The sequence below is a fragment of the Bombus pyrosoma genome, linkage group LG16 (assembly GCF_014825855.1).
Source record: "Bombus pyrosoma isolate SC7728 linkage group LG16, ASM1482585v1, whole genome shotgun sequence".
NCBI lineage: Eukaryota > Metazoa > Arthropoda > Insecta > Hymenoptera > Apidae > Bombus > Bombus pyrosoma.
In genome coordinates this window covers 4,654,535-4,672,003 of record NC_057785.1, presented here as the reverse complement: position 1 = coordinate 4,672,003, position 17,469 = coordinate 4,654,535, and the positions used below count along the sequence as shown (strand labels likewise).

The 17,469-nt window shown below is 30.0% G+C and overlaps 4 protein-coding genes across 6 annotated transcripts; 3 read left to right on the top strand and 1 right to left on the bottom strand.

Moving 5' to 3' along the window:
* Window positions 1-81: 81 nt before the first annotated feature.
* Window positions 82-2,646, top strand: LOC122576218 (ubiquinone biosynthesis O-methyltransferase, mitochondrial). Its single transcript, XM_043746158.1, has 4 exons — window positions 82-1,327; window positions 1,443-1,935; window positions 2,023-2,203; window positions 2,283-2,646. The coding sequence occupies exons 1-4, from the start codon at window positions 1,203-1,205 to the stop codon at window positions 2,405-2,407; spliced, it is 924 nt and encodes a 307-aa protein (XP_043602093.1). The 5' UTR covers window positions 82-1,202; the 3' UTR covers window positions 2,408-2,646.
* Window positions 2,647-3,161: 515 nt separating this feature from the next.
* Window positions 3,162-6,420, bottom strand: LOC122576217 (lysosomal aspartic protease). Its single transcript, XM_043746157.1, has 7 exons — window positions 6,198-6,420; window positions 5,398-5,645; window positions 4,691-4,809; window positions 4,237-4,436; window positions 4,030-4,152; window positions 3,709-3,955; window positions 3,162-3,594 (listed from the first exon to the last, which is right to left on the bottom strand). The coding sequence occupies exons 1-7, from the start codon at window positions 6,257-6,259 to the stop codon at window positions 3,433-3,435; spliced, it is 1,161 nt and encodes a 386-aa protein (XP_043602092.1). The 5' UTR covers window positions 6,260-6,420; the 3' UTR covers window positions 3,162-3,432.
* A 2,228-nt stretch (window positions 6,421-8,648) lies between these two features.
* On the top strand, window positions 8,649-11,582 carry LOC122576273 (dynein light chain 2, cytoplasmic). Its single transcript, XM_043746325.1, has 3 exons — window positions 8,649-8,818; window positions 9,393-9,510; window positions 9,681-11,582. The coding sequence occupies exons 2-3, from the start codon at window positions 9,403-9,405 to the stop codon at window positions 9,840-9,842; spliced, it is 270 nt and encodes an 89-aa protein (XP_043602260.1). The 5' UTR covers window positions 8,649-8,818; window positions 9,393-9,402; the 3' UTR covers window positions 9,843-11,582.
* A 483-nt stretch (window positions 11,583-12,065) lies between these two features.
* LOC122576662 (intraflagellar transport protein 81 homolog) lies at window positions 12,066-17,393 on the top strand. Of its 3 annotated transcripts, XM_043747313.1 has the most exons (13): window positions 12,066-12,651; window positions 12,939-13,087; window positions 13,703-13,814; window positions 14,248-14,364; window positions 14,655-14,714; window positions 14,793-14,945; window positions 15,243-15,521; window positions 15,672-15,989; window positions 16,084-16,234; window positions 16,327-16,475; window positions 16,609-16,689; window positions 16,764-16,927; window positions 16,987-17,393. In XM_043747313.1, the coding sequence occupies exons 1-13, from the start codon at window positions 12,547-12,549 to the stop codon at window positions 17,081-17,083; spliced, it is 1,935 nt and encodes a 644-aa protein (XP_043603248.1). In that variant the 5' UTR covers window positions 12,066-12,546; the 3' UTR covers window positions 17,084-17,393. The 3 variants fall into 3 exon arrangements, with proteins under 3 accessions (XP_043603248.1, XP_043603249.1, XP_043603251.1); XM_043747316.1 differs by lacking the exon at window positions 12,939-13,087 and having other exon boundaries at window positions 12,644-12,651; XM_043747314.1 differs by lacking the exons at window positions 12,939-13,087; window positions 13,703-13,814 and having other exon boundaries at window positions 12,067-12,651.
* Window positions 17,394-17,469: the final 76 nt, after the last annotated feature.

Below are 17,469 nucleotides of genomic sequence, written 5' to 3'. Positions count from 1 at the left end.
AATTTTTTTAACTAGCTTTTCTTCTTCTGTGTGTTATTTTTTCTTGAAATAAAACATTCCTGTAATTTTTTCAAACATGTTCTTTGTATAACTATTAATATCACAACGCCACAATATTCAATATTTTTTCCAATGACGCAATATTTGACATTAATTAAAAATAAATGAAAATTATGGTCGTTACTGTTACTATTATCGTCGATAGCTAATTGTTGAAAAATGATATGTCACCGTGATAAGATATGTAATACAAGTGTAACAATACAATTCGGAACTCGTGTCGATGAAAATATGGAAAATGACAACATAGTCACATGTACACTTCCTACGCAATCAAAACATACGCGTCGTCTATGAGTTGCTGCTAGAACTTGTGCGAGTTATAAGTGAGAATGCAAAGGGAGTTTGATGTCACTAGTCACTATCGCGCAGCGTTTATATATTTGAAAAATAATCATTATACAATGTCACTATTTGCATTTTTACAGGTATCATGACCTCTTTTTCACTTCATTCGATATTTTTCGTTCTTAATGATCATTTTCTGAAAATTGACTGATTACATATAAACTTGATTTTGATCGTTCTGTTATAAACATGTACGTCGAATACAAGAATGAAAAATAAGGAAGCAAGATTCAGCAGGACGCTCCAAATTCATTAGAAGTTATCGCATAACTAAAAAGATATTTAAAGTACTTTCTAAAATATTTCAAAAACTAACAAATGGAGAAATGATGTCAATGAATGGTCTTTTTTGAGCAAGGAATATGATTGTATACGCAAATTTTTTAAAAATCCATTTGTTTAAACAACATATTACAACCTGGTACTATCTCGGCATGAACGGTCTGGCTCAAGTCGGAAAGAGCCGAAAAGAGAGAGAAAGAATCTTTTGAACCATTTGGTATCGGGTAACTCAAACATTCGGGTGGACTTGAAAAAAGACTCGAGCAGTCTTTCAATCAAGTGGTAATTTTCAAGTATATAAACGTCGTATGCAATAGTGGACCGGTGACGCTAAACTCCCTTTTTGTTTTCGCTTATAACTAACTCTAGATCTAGCAACAACTCATAGATGGCGCGTATAATGTTTTGATTGTAAGTAAACGTACTTGTGGCTATGTTGCCATTTTGTACATTTTCACTGGAACGAGTTTGTAGTTACGTTGTTCACTCCTCTACACCTCGTTTGTTTTTACATGTCTTCAAAGTTAACTCGCACTCTCAAAATTTTTTATTATGATTTTTATGAAATATCAATCATGAAAACCACAAAAGTTACACCTTTACGGCTGATATCCACCGGCTCTACTTTACGAAACCGGTAACTAACTTATATAAAAAATATCACACATATAAGTATATTAAAACAAAAGTTCATTGTTCATTAATATTTTTTCATGATTCATTACAATTCAAACATTGATTCATAACTTCAGGTTATCTGAACATACCGAACAGTTCAAAAAATGTAATCTAGTAAAGAGATCAACAGTTGATCCTGCAACAGTAGAGTTTCATTCTAAAATGAGCAGTAGATGGTGGGACACTAATGGTGAAATGCACGCTTTGCATTCATTGAATCCTCTTAGAGTACAATTTGTTCGAGATGGTCTAGCAAATACAGGATTCAAAATAAAATGTCCTTATTTGCCATTAGAAGGGATTAAAATATTGGATGTTGGTTGCGGTGGAGGATTATATTCGGAATCTTTAGCTAGAACAGGAGCAAACGTGACTGGGATTGATGTTTCTTCAGAGTTAATAACGATTGCAAAAGGACATGCTGCTTTGGATCCTAGTTTAGATGGAAAATTAAACTATGTTCAGACAACTATTGAAGATTTTGCATTAATTAATAAAGGAGTATTCGATGCTGTTGTTGCTTCAGAAGTTATAGAACATGTAAATAATAAGGAATTGTTTTTAAAGGTATAACTTTTTTTTATAAAGAAGAAAAAGTTAATATAATATGAGTAAGGTTATGTATATATAACTATACTTTTGTGCTTTTCACAGTGCTGTGTAAGTACTTTAAAATCTGGAGGATCAATATTTCTTACAACGTTCAATAAAACGTTGTCTTCGTGGCTTGGAGGCATAATCACAGCTGAACATATTTTAAAGCTAATACCTAAGGGCACCCATGATTGGAATAAATTTGTCACTCCTGCTGAAATGCAGTCCATATTAGAAACATGTATATTATCTTTCATTGATAATATTAAGGGGGTTTGTTTTACAAACTTTTATCAATTAAAGCTTTGACCCTTTTTTAGGTGGTTGCAAGACAAAATTGATTCATGGACTATTTTACAATCCTTTGAAACGAGAGTGGTCTTGGAGGGCCTCAACAGCGATAAATTATGCACTTCACGCGGTAAAGAGAAAAGAAGAGAAATAAATGACATATTCTATTCTTTCATGCATTATTATTTATTGTTTATTATATTATATTATTTATGCTTTTATATGTTGGTATTTATATATTTATTGAGATTTGTTCAGTATTTTATATATGTATATATATATTGTAATTTATATATTGATATATGGCACTATTATTATTATTACTATTATATTATATTTTGTGATATATCTAAAAACTATACCTGACTTAAAAGAATGAGGTTTAAATAAGAATTTGTACCATTTTTATATTTTTACGTTATATACACTCTGTGCACTTTTGCACCTTCAAATATTTCATATGTGTATACATAAATTATAATGCACTAATTTTTACCTTTGACTTTATTCGCGTGGGCTACTAATATACGGAACAATTTTTAAGCAGATGAATTTTTGTGAATGAAGTACCTATATATTTTTATACTAACAGTTAGATTATTCTTCGTAATAAAAAATATTGCTTTATAAAAGGGCTAATTTCTAGGACGAACACGACATAAACCATCGTTGTTTAATATCTACCAAACATGGTAGTGTATATATTCAGATTCCAGGCTATTTCTCAGCTTCTGCAGGACAGATCGAGATTATGAGTTGCTTCTGGATGACTATTTTATTTTCTTTTTTTTTTTGTTTAAGTGTTTTAAGTCTTTCTACTGTCTTGTTATATGTATAGATAATATTTGTGAGGATGTTCGAATTTTAGTGGTCATTATTGACCGTTCATGGAGAAAAAACGCAAGGAGTAACATGAAAAAGATGTATTATTTTCGTCTCTGTAATATATTATACATTTTGTTATAAGGCAGGTTTTGCATATTATTTATATTCATGACGGCGCATTTATTACATTTATTTTTATCTCGTAAGGCTATTATTCATATTATACAGACGATAAGCAAAGAAATTATTGGAAATATTACAGAGGACGTATAAACATAATATGACGCTAAAATAGATATATAAGAAAAAGTATATACTTTAAAAGCTTATCTTAACATATCACATTAGATAAACCTATTTTGCCTTAGCAAAACCGACACGGTTATTTCCCATATCGAATTCGGTATAATAACGACCGATGAAAACGTCTCCCAAGATCCATAGTGGACCGTTTGGCTCAGGAATGTCCATTCCCATGAATCCGCTGAGGCAGACAGTCTTGCCGAATTGTGTAACCTTTGATACGAAAAGCAAGACCATTATTAAATCATTTTGAAGTTGAAATTCCTTATATCATGAAGTTTCCTTGTAATACTTGATAGAATTTAGATTAAAAGATATTTATCTTACCTTCAAGACATAGTCCTCTCCAGTTAGAGGGAAAGATCGGCCACCCAATACAAAATTAATCGTAGGCAAGTTAGGAATGGAACTACAGTCTACCATGGCTTCTCCAGCTGCAATGGGAGTAGCACCAATAGCACTGTTGATGGCTTCGACTTCTTTGACTGGTCCAGCGATGAGGGAGGTACCTGTGTCAGCAATGGCTTCGCATCCTTTTTGGCAGATTGCCAAATGTTGGGATCCTACTTTGATTCTAAAATTCGTATTATCGTTAATCACATTATTCTTCAGGACTATGAAAGTTATTTTCACAAATTTAATAAATACCCGTCCATCCTAAATTGCCAGTATCCTTTCCTGTCGACTGGAACATAGGTGAATGGACCTTCATAATGATTTGGATCCGAACCTCCCAAGATCAATTCTCCACCAGCTTTGTCGTTAGGGTTTCTGAGATGAATTAATAAACAAGATTTTTATTTCTTCATTTTCCTCTGTGCCATTTTGAATAATTTCTGATTTACTTTACGATACCTGTTCAGGTAGAAACTGAAAACGGGCTGAGGTACCAATCCTTGTTTGACCATGTTATAGAAGACAGGTGTTACGCCATCGACAGCAATTTTAGAGTAGGCCATACCCAAGATACCGTCGAACTTAGCGGCGACGAAAGCCATTCCCGGTTCGCTCAAAGCTTCGGCGAAAGTCTGATCGGAGACTTTCAGTCCAGCAATCTGTATCAAACATAGTTATTCTTCAATTAACTTCCTCTTTTAATTTGATTAATTTGATTACATGCAGCTGAGTAATAGACGTGAATATTCACGAAAAAATATGTGAGGATATACAGAGTTAGAAGGAAATTAAATCACATGATTAGGTGATATATTTTTTATTGTTATTTATAGATAATGGATAGATTTATAGATAAAAATCGGTAGTTGTAAGAAAAGAATAAATATTCTGTTATCTGCATGTAAATACTTACTTTTACAACATCAGTAGACAGATACCCAGAGAGACTTCCAGAGCCATAACGGATGGCAAAATCAGTGCCATTCTTCTTGTACGTGGATGATTTGGTATTATCATACTTATGATGCAACTCTGAAAAAAATATATGGTATTTGTGTCAAATTTAAAGAAAACAACAAATTTAAAAGAGATAACATTATCTTAGTCACATAAAAAAGTTTTTAATTCTGTTACTGATTTATAAACATTCTATATGTAGTAGTAGTATTATCTAAAAGATGAAGTTTTAATTGCGTTAATGACAGTGATAGCAATATTATAAGAAGAGATAATTTGATCTTAATCATACAGAGAAGTTTTTAATTTCGCAATTAATTTATAAATACTTGAAGTGTAGTACTATCATTATCTCAGAGATAAAGTTGCACTTCATATTGCTGATATATTATGTTACAGTGTTATCATATCCATTCTTGTTAGACATCTAAAATCTGTTAGAAGTAATAACAATTTATAAATTACTCAATATTATTATTAATGTTTCTTTATCATTTAACCTACAAGTTAAACTTTCAGTTTTATGTATATAATTTTCATAATATTTTTAAGTTATTATCTATCATACACCATAGCTTATATAATTCGTATAAATAAATTATGAATTACAGAAGTGAAACAAAAGATCTTTAAAGTTTTTATAAGTTTTGACAATATACTTACTGCAAGCGATATTGGTAAGATGACACTTCTGAGAAGGAACCCAGAGGTTTGAGGAACCAGTATCAAAGATTACTTTGAAATCTTGTGAGGGAGTTCCAATGCTAATGACACCATAATATTGAGCATCCAGATAATTGGAAAGAGGTTCTGGCTGAGGGAAATTTCCTTGTACCATGTGTGCTTGGTATACTTCAGTGTTATATTCTTTGAATTGTTTCCTAACAGTGTCCATCTTATGCAGAGTAATTCTTGAAAGAAACAAAAAATATATTTTTGAAATCTACATTAGCAATTCCTAATTAAGTCTATAAAGAAACATTGTAGTCTCCCGCAAACAAATTTTTGCAACAAAATTTTATATAAAAATAAATAGCAATTTGTCACTAAATAATAATTCTCTATTTTTTTAAAAACCTTTATATTGATATATAACTTAAGTAGGTATTAAAGTGTGAGGGAGATTCTGATTCTGATAAATTTTTAATGTTCAAGAATATGAAAAACAATGTGCAATGATATTAGAATAAAAAAGAGGATAGAAATGTATCTTCTTTAGGGGGATAAAAGAAGACTACAGAAAGCCAACTTATGAAAATCATTGAAGCTATACCTACAAAACATCACACGTGAAATTCATTTCGAAAATGATTATTCATTTTACATAAACAAGTATAATTGGAGGAATATGTGACGATTATTAAATTATTTAAAAATTTGCCTCGATGTATGATAAATAATACAATAACTGAGCCAATTTTAGAAAGTCATGTTCTTTGTTTAAAAAAAATTGTTATATTTACCTCTGCAAATCAGCATTGGCTAGTGCTATGAAAGCACAAAGGCACAAAGCGGCACGGTACATTTTCAAACAAGCTTCTAACTCTTGTTTGAAATAGGAATCTTAACAAACAAAGTTCAGAAAAAGAAGTTCCTTTCTCCCGAATTTTCTGCGTAACACTATTGGCAGAAACAACACTGATGCATCATCGAGTAAAAGCCTCCCTTAATAAAGGATTCTCCGAGATTATCGAGAACTTATTGCGCGTGCGCATCTTGGACCAGCAGACACATGCCAATATCACGTATATTGATATATAAAGTTAGTTTAAATATAATAAGTAAAAAGATCATATAAATAACTCAAGACTACATATATTCATAGTATATACCTCACAGTAAAAATTTTCATAGATATTCATTGAAATATAGCATCACAGAAAAATCGAAAATTTGAAGAAATTATTAAGATGTAGGTACGTCCCTGTTGTCACAGTCAGCTGATTGAATACTTACAAATACATAAAACGAACCACTTGTAGAAAGATATCGCGCTTAAGTGGCGTGTATGTATATGAAGTAGGATTATGTTAGTGAACGTATTATGTATCTTCGTTGTGGCGCTACCTCGTAAAGAAAATAATAATTTAATTCGTTTCGACCCAGCGCCACCTTGTAATGAACCTAGTTATTCAGTTTAAAAAAATTTCTTTGGAATCAGAAGGCATTATATTTTTATGTTAACAAATTTAAATAACTTTTGTGTACATAGAATCATCAATAAACTGTGGAATTTTATGCATTTACAGAAAATTTAAAAGTATCAAATTGCATCGAATGCACGTATAAAATATCCAGATGATAATGCTTTCTATAATACTTAACAAGTAAAAAAATTTTCTAGTGAGGTTTTATACTTTTAATTATAATCTCAAAGATTTGAATTTGCATAAAAGTCTGCAGTTAAATCATTAGAAATATTGAAATATTTTCTGTGTATGGATCAGAGGTTTGATAAGTTTTCCATCTCGTACGATCGAAAATAAATAAGAAAGACAAATACTTTTCATTTACAAACACGTTATTTATTGGCATTATTGATATCGACTGGCAAATTGTCTGTAATTTAGCTTTTCAAAGGTATTATAATAACATTTTCGCGTGTCGTGCATGTCTCCGTCGATATTTCGAAGTACTGTATTCGACGAGTTTAAAATATCGCAAAATTCGCATAACCTATTTCAACTTTAGAACGATATTGTATTAGCGAATTCACAAAATTTGAATTCTAGAAAAAAATTTGGTTTCTAATTTATGAAATGCAAGGAAAGAAAAAATTCAATATGTACTTTTATTATTATAATTTTACAGATTTTGGAATTGCTGACTATCTTGCAGAAATTTGAAAGCATTTCAGATAAAAGATGGATTATTCTTTCCTAGTTCAGTTCTTAGTTTAGAGTAGATGTTACTTGTAATAAAATGAACATTTAGTAAAATTGAATTTTTTGTTTTCTACGGTTGTCTATATATTTATGTACATATAGTAACTGGCGAAAACATTTGGATATTTACCTTGTAAAACTGTTATTCTTTTGTTTTTTGCTTTGAAATTAGTAGTATTCAGATTTTCTTATAAAATTCTGTAGAAATCTGTAAAACATGCGTAACTTTCGAATTTAAATATATTTAAATATATATCATAATTCATTATTAAACTGCGGATTTTTATAGAATTAAAGTAGTTCTATCTACCAAATATTCTAACACTATACTTCGGATATTTTATATATTTTTTTGTATTATGTGCAATTTTACAAATTAAAAATTTCCTATAAATGCATAAAAATACACAGTCTATTCATTATCATTCAGTGGATATACAATATAACTGAATATTAAAAAAATTCTATGTTTTTATCAAAATTTAAATTTGAAATATCGAAAAATCGATACAAGAATCGAATGTTTCGAACCAATAAACGATAATTTAGGAGCGACATGAAAACCACTATACAAATTGTAATTGAAACAAAAATATTAGTTTCGTGTAACAGATGTTCAAAATCAAGGTTCTATTTAATTTGTTTTAAGAACCAAAATCAATGTCATCATAATTTTCAACTCCTATTTCTTACATTTTACAGGGAAATTGAACAAAGAACCTTGTCTTTTAAAATTCTGTAAACTAACCTAGTTTATCCTAACACTTTTGTTCATTACTGTATTTATAGATTACTCTATACAATCTATAATCTCTCTAAAATCAATTTTGTAACAGGAATAAAAATCGAATCGATGAAAAACAAAAAAAAGTATCGCCATACGATTGTAATTTTTGTTGAAAGAGTTTCCATATCGATTACTCGAATTTATGTTTACGCGGGTTGCTACCAGCAATGCATTCTGGGTTGATAGAAGACCGTGATAGAAGACCCTAATCGCGGGCCAATCAGTGGGCAGGATCGCAGTACGGGCACTTCAGTCTTGAACTCAATCGAGGAATAGTCGGTGTCGGCTTGAGCGAGCTAAATTTTTGTGTAAATCAGTTCACATAGAAAAAAATAAGTACACATTACCGCCGGGGCCAGAATATAACGACCGTTTTCTTGTGTATCAGTTGGTGAACGTGTTATTTGAAAAGGTATGTCGATGTGTTATACAAATGGAAAATCTATTTTTTTTTTTTTTTCATATTTTAGACCGGAACCCATCTCTTATGTCAAAAGTCAACTTTTCTGATTTCATCCAATCACCATTATACTTAGCGCGATGTTAATTTTCAAATAGCCGCCGTTATCATGGCCTGGTTACGATGCATTGCGTGTAAACGAATTATTATTCTCGTTTCGTCGCATATCGATAAAACATCGTCCTCCCGCGTTTCGCCACCGCAGCTCTTTACTCTCTGCGATTATTTTGTATCCCAATCATTGCACATCTAATCATCCTCTGGATTTTCTAATGACTGCCCGATGGATTATTATGCCGGCTAATGACATATATGCTACTGTCAAAATTGCGCGCATTCGTTTTCCCAGGTTCAATTTATAGTTCTCTCAGTAACCGTAATTAGTATTTTCTTTTCATCCTTCAGTGTAAAGAAAGAGAAAAATTGCTAGCCTCTTTGCAATTTTTACATTGAATGTTTTCCAGTGGAAAGATGCACAGAAAGCTGTATCCAGGATTTTTCTTTTCTTGCTTTCTGTATGTTTTAGAGCTATCAAAATGTCAGACAGAAAGGCTGTGATAAAAAATGCTGATATGTCTGAGGAGATGCAGCAGGATGCTGTTGACTGTGCAACTCAAGCCCTTGAAAAGTACAATATAGAAAAGGTATGTTTAGATTGAGACTTGAATGATATCACAGATATTACGTGTATGATGAGAAATGGTACACGCATCTGAATTTGAATATAATGTACTTCTTTTAGATATAATAAGTAAGAGAATTAGAGAAATAAATGTGTGAAATATAATGGATTAATTATATATTTTTATTTCAGGACATTGCAGCCTTCATTAAGAAAGAATTTGATAAAAAATACAATCCAACGTGGCATTGCATTGTAGGCCGTAACTTTGGAAGCTATGTAACACATGAAACAAGACATTTTATCTATTTTTACTTGGGTCAAGTAGCGATCCTTCTCTTCAAAAGTGGATAAATTGGAGTCTATTCTGTAATCACAAACCTTTCTTCCTCCCTTCACACATGCTACATGGAAATACCTTAAATCACGTCACCGTCTGTAAGAAAAATTACAATATTGTGTATAATGAAAATTTGATTTCATGCAAAAAAAAAAAACACGCACTCCCAGTTAAACAAAGAAGTATAAAAGTATATAATGATCATCAGTACTATTGACTTTGCTGTTTTACTTATCTCAGGAGATAAGACAATGAAAAATTCTGTAGAAGCTACGGAGAGAAAAAAAAGGGTAGGGAGATGATTAACTGAATGAGAAGAAATGAAAAAAAAGTGAAAGAAAATCAATTGACATACAATCTTACATGTTAAAATGTATCATGTATGCCAGAAAATTTGTTGTGTTCTTGTTTTATATTAGGTATATATAATGCGAGGTTGAGTTCAATACTGGCGATTTTAAATTAATAAATTTTTAGTGTTTAATACACTAAATGCACCTAAGTATAATGTAATATTCATACAAATTCATGTATGGTTTTTATTATCTTACTATGCTTGAGGAGAACTGTATTCAGTAGTCATCAATAATGAATCTAAGCCAAACCTTGATTGATTGCTGCGATCATTATTATTTTATGTAATGTTGTAAATTGTCCCTTTATTCTGTGATGTTGTGCAAAACAGAAGTGATTAACGAAATCATCTTCGATTCGTTTGAATTCTGTGACACTTCTGTAAAAAAAAATCTGGAAGTGAGGCTGACAAGAGAGAAAGCTTAGTTATGGACCCGCCATCGCGTTGATGATAAATTTAAACGTAATTATTTAAATTTACACAGTGCTAAGTAAGATGTTGCATAATATTCAAATTGAGTCATTGTCATAATTCTAGTTTTTTTTATATTGTGCACACGGAATTTTGCAAAATGTATTATTCTTAAGGCAATACACATTTAGGGAATTATTTTCTTTTTCTCTTTCTTTCTTTTTCTCTTTCTTTCTTCCTTCCTTTCTTTCTTTCTTTCTTTCTTTCTATATTTTCTTCATTTTCTTTCCAAAAGAGAAAAAAGAGAAACAGATATATTCAGCTCATTAAATTCTATCCTTTATGTAACACCCAATACCCAATATTACGGTACTTATATATATGATAAAATATAGATTATACATATATATTATACTATTTATATATAGTGCAATCTTAAAACGATTTTTCATGCAGTATTTGATTATCACAACGTTGCTACATTGTTCAAATTTTAGACTGATTATTAAACATCGTCACAAGTATATGACTTGCATGGTTCTTTTTTATAATACGCATTTTTTTATAATAATACATAATATTATTATAAAAGTTTAACAGAGAACTTTAAAACGACAAATTACATCTAAAGAAGAGAGAGAGAGAAAGATAGCAGAAGCGGGACAGAATTAATTACACGCTTTTTGATTATAATCCAATCTAAATGTTCAGGTGAACGTATACCCTTTGGTCTCATCTTCGATGTATCATCTTTTTTTTTTACGTGTTAACGCACATAAAAGGCGAATGAAGAATAGTGGCATCTGTAAAGAATACATTGAGAAAAACTGATACACTTATTTAGTGTTTGAAGTTTGTTAAATAGGAGAATTTGAAAAAGTGTAGTATTGCGAAAAAAACAAAGCTGTGCTCAGATCAATTCACATATTGCTGATGAACCATCAATTCCCATAAGATTTCAAATATATATATTCACTGTGTTATTAAACGTGGAGTGAATAATTCATCAACCAATTCCCAAGTTTTTTTATGTATATCAGGACTGCGTGATTACCGAACAGAAAGAAAAAGAAAAAAGTGGAAGCACTTGCAATTTTATATGATGAAATTGAAGAAAGAAAATTCGTACGTTATGTTTGAAAATATATCTAAAAGAGAAACGAAAGAAAAACGAGGCAATGCAACCCTCGTCGCTGCTAATTATAATTTTGTGTGCCTCGACGTCTTTTTTTTAAAATAAAGCTAATTATGATTCTTAAACTATATTGAGAATATTCTATCTGTTTATTTATAATTATATTATAATATTGTTTTTATCATAATTATTTACTATAAAACATTAGTAAAAAATAAAAAATTTCTTTTTTGTATATAGATTAGAATGTAATATATAAATATGTAATAATGTTATTATTATTATATAATAATTATTGTATATAATAATATTATTATAATACAATAATTTATTAAATAATAATTTTATTATATTTTATTATTAGTAGTTGAAAGTATTCAATATTTTGTAAAATGTATTTAACGATTAATTGTATCAATTTTATCGGTTCTTTCTATACATGGTATCTCTTTATTGAATTATTAATTAATGCGTAGCGTCTATTAAGTTAGTAAAATCGATATTACAAGAATTGCATCAAACAATTACACTAAGTTGAAAATTAAATGATCTTTCGAGAGTCATCGATACTGGATCGTGTATCAGATTTAATTAGCGACTAAATTCGAGCGGAAAGGTCTACACAGAAGCTTCATCTGATTCGAGTGTATACCGTACCAAAAGAATCCCTCTACGTATAGTTTTGCATGCTTTCAGAAGAGAGAGCCTAGGTGACACAGTTGCCAGGACGACAATCAAATCACAACAAAACATTTTTCCAGTTGTTCCCAAGTTTTGAGTAAAAACTAAAGGAAAAGGAGATAAAGTTTGGTACATAATGAGAGAAAATACTAAGTTCATTGTATTTGAGGTGAACAAGCTGCTGGGACGTAGTTACAGTGTCATTTATTTCAATTCCTTAAGCTCAGAGGAATTGGTTCAAGTAAGAATTTAACTACTGATTGACTCCATAAATTGAAGGTCACAGGAAAAACATGTATTAAGTCTATCTGTGTTAAAATCAATACTAATTTCTATGCTACTTGATGGCTAGAAGGTAGTGTTTTAGTGTACTTGAGCGATTGTGGAACTTACAGAAAGTTGATAGAGTTGACCAAGTTGACTTTAATTGATAGTTCAATTTGTTATTTGATTTTATGAGATTTCACTTTTCAATTAATTCAAATGATGTTATCAATGATTGGTTTGTTCATGCTAATTGCATTGTAGGTGTTGAAAGAAGTGTTGATTAAAATACAGGATCAGAATGTCGATGCTAGTGATACAAAAAATGAAACTACTGAAGAGATCTCCATCTATATCCTGTCTATTCTTCGTATTCTTCATTATCAGCCTCAAACAGACCCTGTGACTTTTAGGCAAGAATCTTTATCTTTCATTTGGACAAAGTTCTTTAATCCTACTGTTCTCTTTGCTGCTTCAAGTATCTTCTTTTAAAATTTCAAACTACTTTCCACTACTGTATACTGAAACCAAATCTTCATATATTTTATATATATTTTAATAGCATTTTTTGAATTAGTATTAGAGTAGAGCGATTTGAATTAGAGTTACTGGTATTTATTGAATTAGAATTTTCATTTTGGGAAAAGTGTAGATCCAAGGAGAATAGCAGGGTTAAAATTTAATATAGCTAATATTAAAAGACTATCTAGACTGTGAATATTTATGCAAATTTATATTTTTGGCTGATCACAGATTGATCATTTTTTAAATGAATATAATTTATAGAATTGGGAACTGGATAGAGAATTATTGTACTTATTAAATATTATAATAGATACTATACTTTGAATATTTTCTATTTTCTTGCATACCATATACAATTTATTGTTATTTACTTTTGCACCTTTAGATTTCCCGTAAATGTATAAAAATCCACAGCTTCACTCTTTATTATTTTGTCTTAGGAACTTTTTTCTAAAAGACTACTTAAGTACTTCTATTTATGGTGGTTTCTTATATGTATATAGGCAGGGCTTGATTCGCGGAGATCCTGATACCATACACCCCATCCTGACCTGGCTTCTGTCTCATGTAAACATAGTTCGAAAGAGAGCTTACTTATCACGTTTCCTAGTGAAGGTATATTGTATCTTCATGTACAAGGTGTACTAGAAAAATGACACGGCTGATTTTCTAAAAATATTTATAAATATCAAGTACAAACAAACTTTGTTCCCTTTAAAATAGAATCGTTAGGAAGCTAATACATCGCCGAAGACGCTGTTCACATTCTTGAGAATCAGATAATCATAATACATATAATACTATTATATAATATATACTATTCAAAATAGTCGTATATGCTAAAACTAGTAAGTTATAATTGATACAAAAACTAAAGTATGGATGTATGTTATAGCTTGTAAAGTTGAGTTTTGTTGATTATTACCAGTTTCTAAAAAACGAGATCAGTCTTATTATTGTTTCGACACACCTGTATATATATATATATATATGTGACCTTGTTTTCTTAAAATTATTTCCATCGAGTGATTTTATTATCATTAATTAGTTAGAGGTTCCTGATGAGTATTTAGGCGATCCAGAAGTCTCCGCTTTGTACGAGCAATACACAAGTTTGATCGATAGATTCAAAGCAGCGCACAAGGAAAGGGAGATTGGGAGGAAGGTAAAGGATCTCGATGATTAAACTGCGGACGTTTATGTATCAATATATTTATGAAATTTAAAGTAAATTATCGAAAATAAAGCAGTCGGTCTGATATTCAATAACAAATCTACATGTATGTATTTAAATTCCGTTTCTTTAATTGTGTTAATAAATATATAATATAATATAAATAGTCGCATAAATATAAACAATTGTATAAACATCCGCAATGTAACAATGATATTATATTTATTTCCCGTTGATGAAACATTTCTAAGGTCTTCCTAATTTTTTCCTCATGAGTTTAGAATTTTGAAAATGCTAGCGAGCTCACTGCTGATTTAAAAACGATGGAGAAGGAGAAAGAAGTAAGAAAATACTTATTTGGAGGTTTTTATTCGTTTATTTTTATTCTGGAAATTAATCTCAATTTTGTATTAATTTAGGCGGTAACTATACGTATAGAGAAGATGAGAACGAAAGCTGAAAGCGGAATACACTTGTTGAATGCTGCTCGAGCCTTGCGAGTAGAGAAAGATAAGGAACGCGATTTTGCGTTGCAGGAGGAGCAAGAAAAAGAAATAATATCCAGATTACAAGTAGAGACACTAAATAATTCAGATTTATAACAATATTTATAACTCATATAATAAGATTATTTTATAATTCAGCAATGGTGTCTTACTAATCATAGTGTAATTAACAAGGAGATGATTTTGCATGAAAAAATAATTCGAAGATATAGAATAAAATTTTTCCATACCAGACTTTATTTTCACGTAGGATTATTCGATGTACAATGATTAAAATTACGATAATTACACACGGAACATTGTAATTTAATATATTTAATGTAATTCTAGTAGAAATTTTTAAATAACGAATAACAATTTTAGACTAACTTACAAAGATTGGAAAGAGAATTACAAATTTTGAAGAAAGATGAGAATGAAATTACTGTTCAGTCATTATTACAACATTTATCTGAGGTGATTACTGTTCAAACTATAGTCACAGATGAAAAGCTACCTGCGGAAATACACACGAGAAAAGATCACATAAAAGCTTTGAACGCAGTGAAACAGTATTTGTATTTGGGTCCGGATCAAATAACGGCTTTACGAAATAAATTGGATAGTATAGGCAAAGATATTCAGAATTTGATAGAGTTTAAGGTAAAATAATACATAATTCGTTTCACGGATAAATCTTTTATTTATCAATATATTCGTAATAAAATTATAATTCTTATTCATTAAATTGAACAAAAATAAAATTCATTTATTTCTAGTTATAAGCTATATTTATTAATAAAATTTGTCTAGATCTCGAAAAGCAATATTGATAAGATTGAACCATTTCGACAACAAGCAGCCGCAGTTGCAAATATAAAAAGAAACATCCTTGAAAAATTAGAGAGGACGATGAGTTCTTTACAAGAGCTGCAAGTAAAATTGGAAGAGAAGCATGAGCTGTCAAAAATGGTGGTAGAAGATGTTATTCCCAAAGGGGAGGAGTTAAAAAAGTATATAAATCGTTTAAAAACTAGAGGAACACTTTATAAACATTGTAAGTCCGAATTGACATGGCTTAATGCAGAAAACAGTGTTTTGCATCGAACAGCCGCCATCCTAGAAAATCAGGTATGTACTTTATCATACGATTTTTAAACAGAGATTTGGATAATAACTAGTATAATATCTATTAGTGTATTAATATAAATATTGATATTATTAGTATAATCAATGCAATCAGGCGAGAGAGAGACTGGAAACTGTAAAAAAAAATATTCCAGTCAATTTCACGGAGGAAAATGCATCATCAATGAATCTTCAATTGGGTCGGGATGTATCTGCTTTTAGAGTGAAATTGGTCCCATTAATAAATGGTAAGAAAAATATATATGTATAACAAGATATAGTAAAAAAAAAAATATAAAATGTACTAAAATAAAGTATTCGAAAATTTCTAATATTGTAGAGGTGCAGAGTTTGAGACAAAAGTGTCGAGAATTCGAACAACAGCAGGAAAAAGCGAAGAAAGCTCACAACGAAATAGAATCAAGCATGAGTAGCTCGATTAATAATTTACAATCTGAAGTGCAGAGTAGAAAAAACAAAATAGCGAAGGTAATCGATTTTGTGTTTACTGTATTAAATATTACTTTATTATTTAATAAATATCAAATATTTATATCTTTATTTTCGCTTAATTATCACATTGTCATTTAATTATTCTATAAATATTAAATACATATAAAAGGATATTGAAGAGAAGGACAAACTGCAGAATCTAATAACTAAAATGAAGACTATGGAAGAAAGAATAAAACGAGACATAGAGGTTTGTTCAATTTTTTAGTTTTTCGTGTCTCTTGCGTTATTTTTTATATTTGTAAGTATTATTGTATTATATAGGACCCAACAGTTTCTGATCCTGGTAAAAAGATAAAAGAGGAACTAAACTCTGCCATCCAGGCGGAAGAAACAAAGTTAACAAATTTAACGATGGAAAAAGAACGTTTAAAGGAAACCACCGTGGTAAACGAAAAACAAACGCAGATGTGGAGTGATATATTATCGTAAGTAAAGTACATAGTGTATTTAAAAAATGAGATGTAAAAATGCATATCTTTTTTAGAGTGTTTAAATGTAAAATAAAATGTGCCGAGGAAAGTAAACAATCGAATGGAATCGTCGTACGACGAGGAGGAGCAGAAACGTTGGTTTTACAGTAATATATTCACGAAAAGATATTCAGTGAAACTGTCGGCATTGGATATACGTATATCGAATTAACAAAACTTTAATCACGTAAAAAGTACAATTTAAATTTACAGATTTCCGTGATCGATTCGGTAATTTAAAAATTAGATTGAAACAGTTACATATATTCAAAGTAGAATTGAAAGATATATAACACTATATAACTTTCATTTAGTAACATTTTTTAACGTTAAATTCATAAAAACTAACAATTGATTAATTTGAAAAAAGTATACGCTAAAGTATTTAATATCACACTTCTACGAATATCTTGTTTCTGAAATATGTGTTCTAAATGTATTTCACGAAACAATATTATGCTATGCTTGTACATGTCTTGTATTAAAATACAACATTA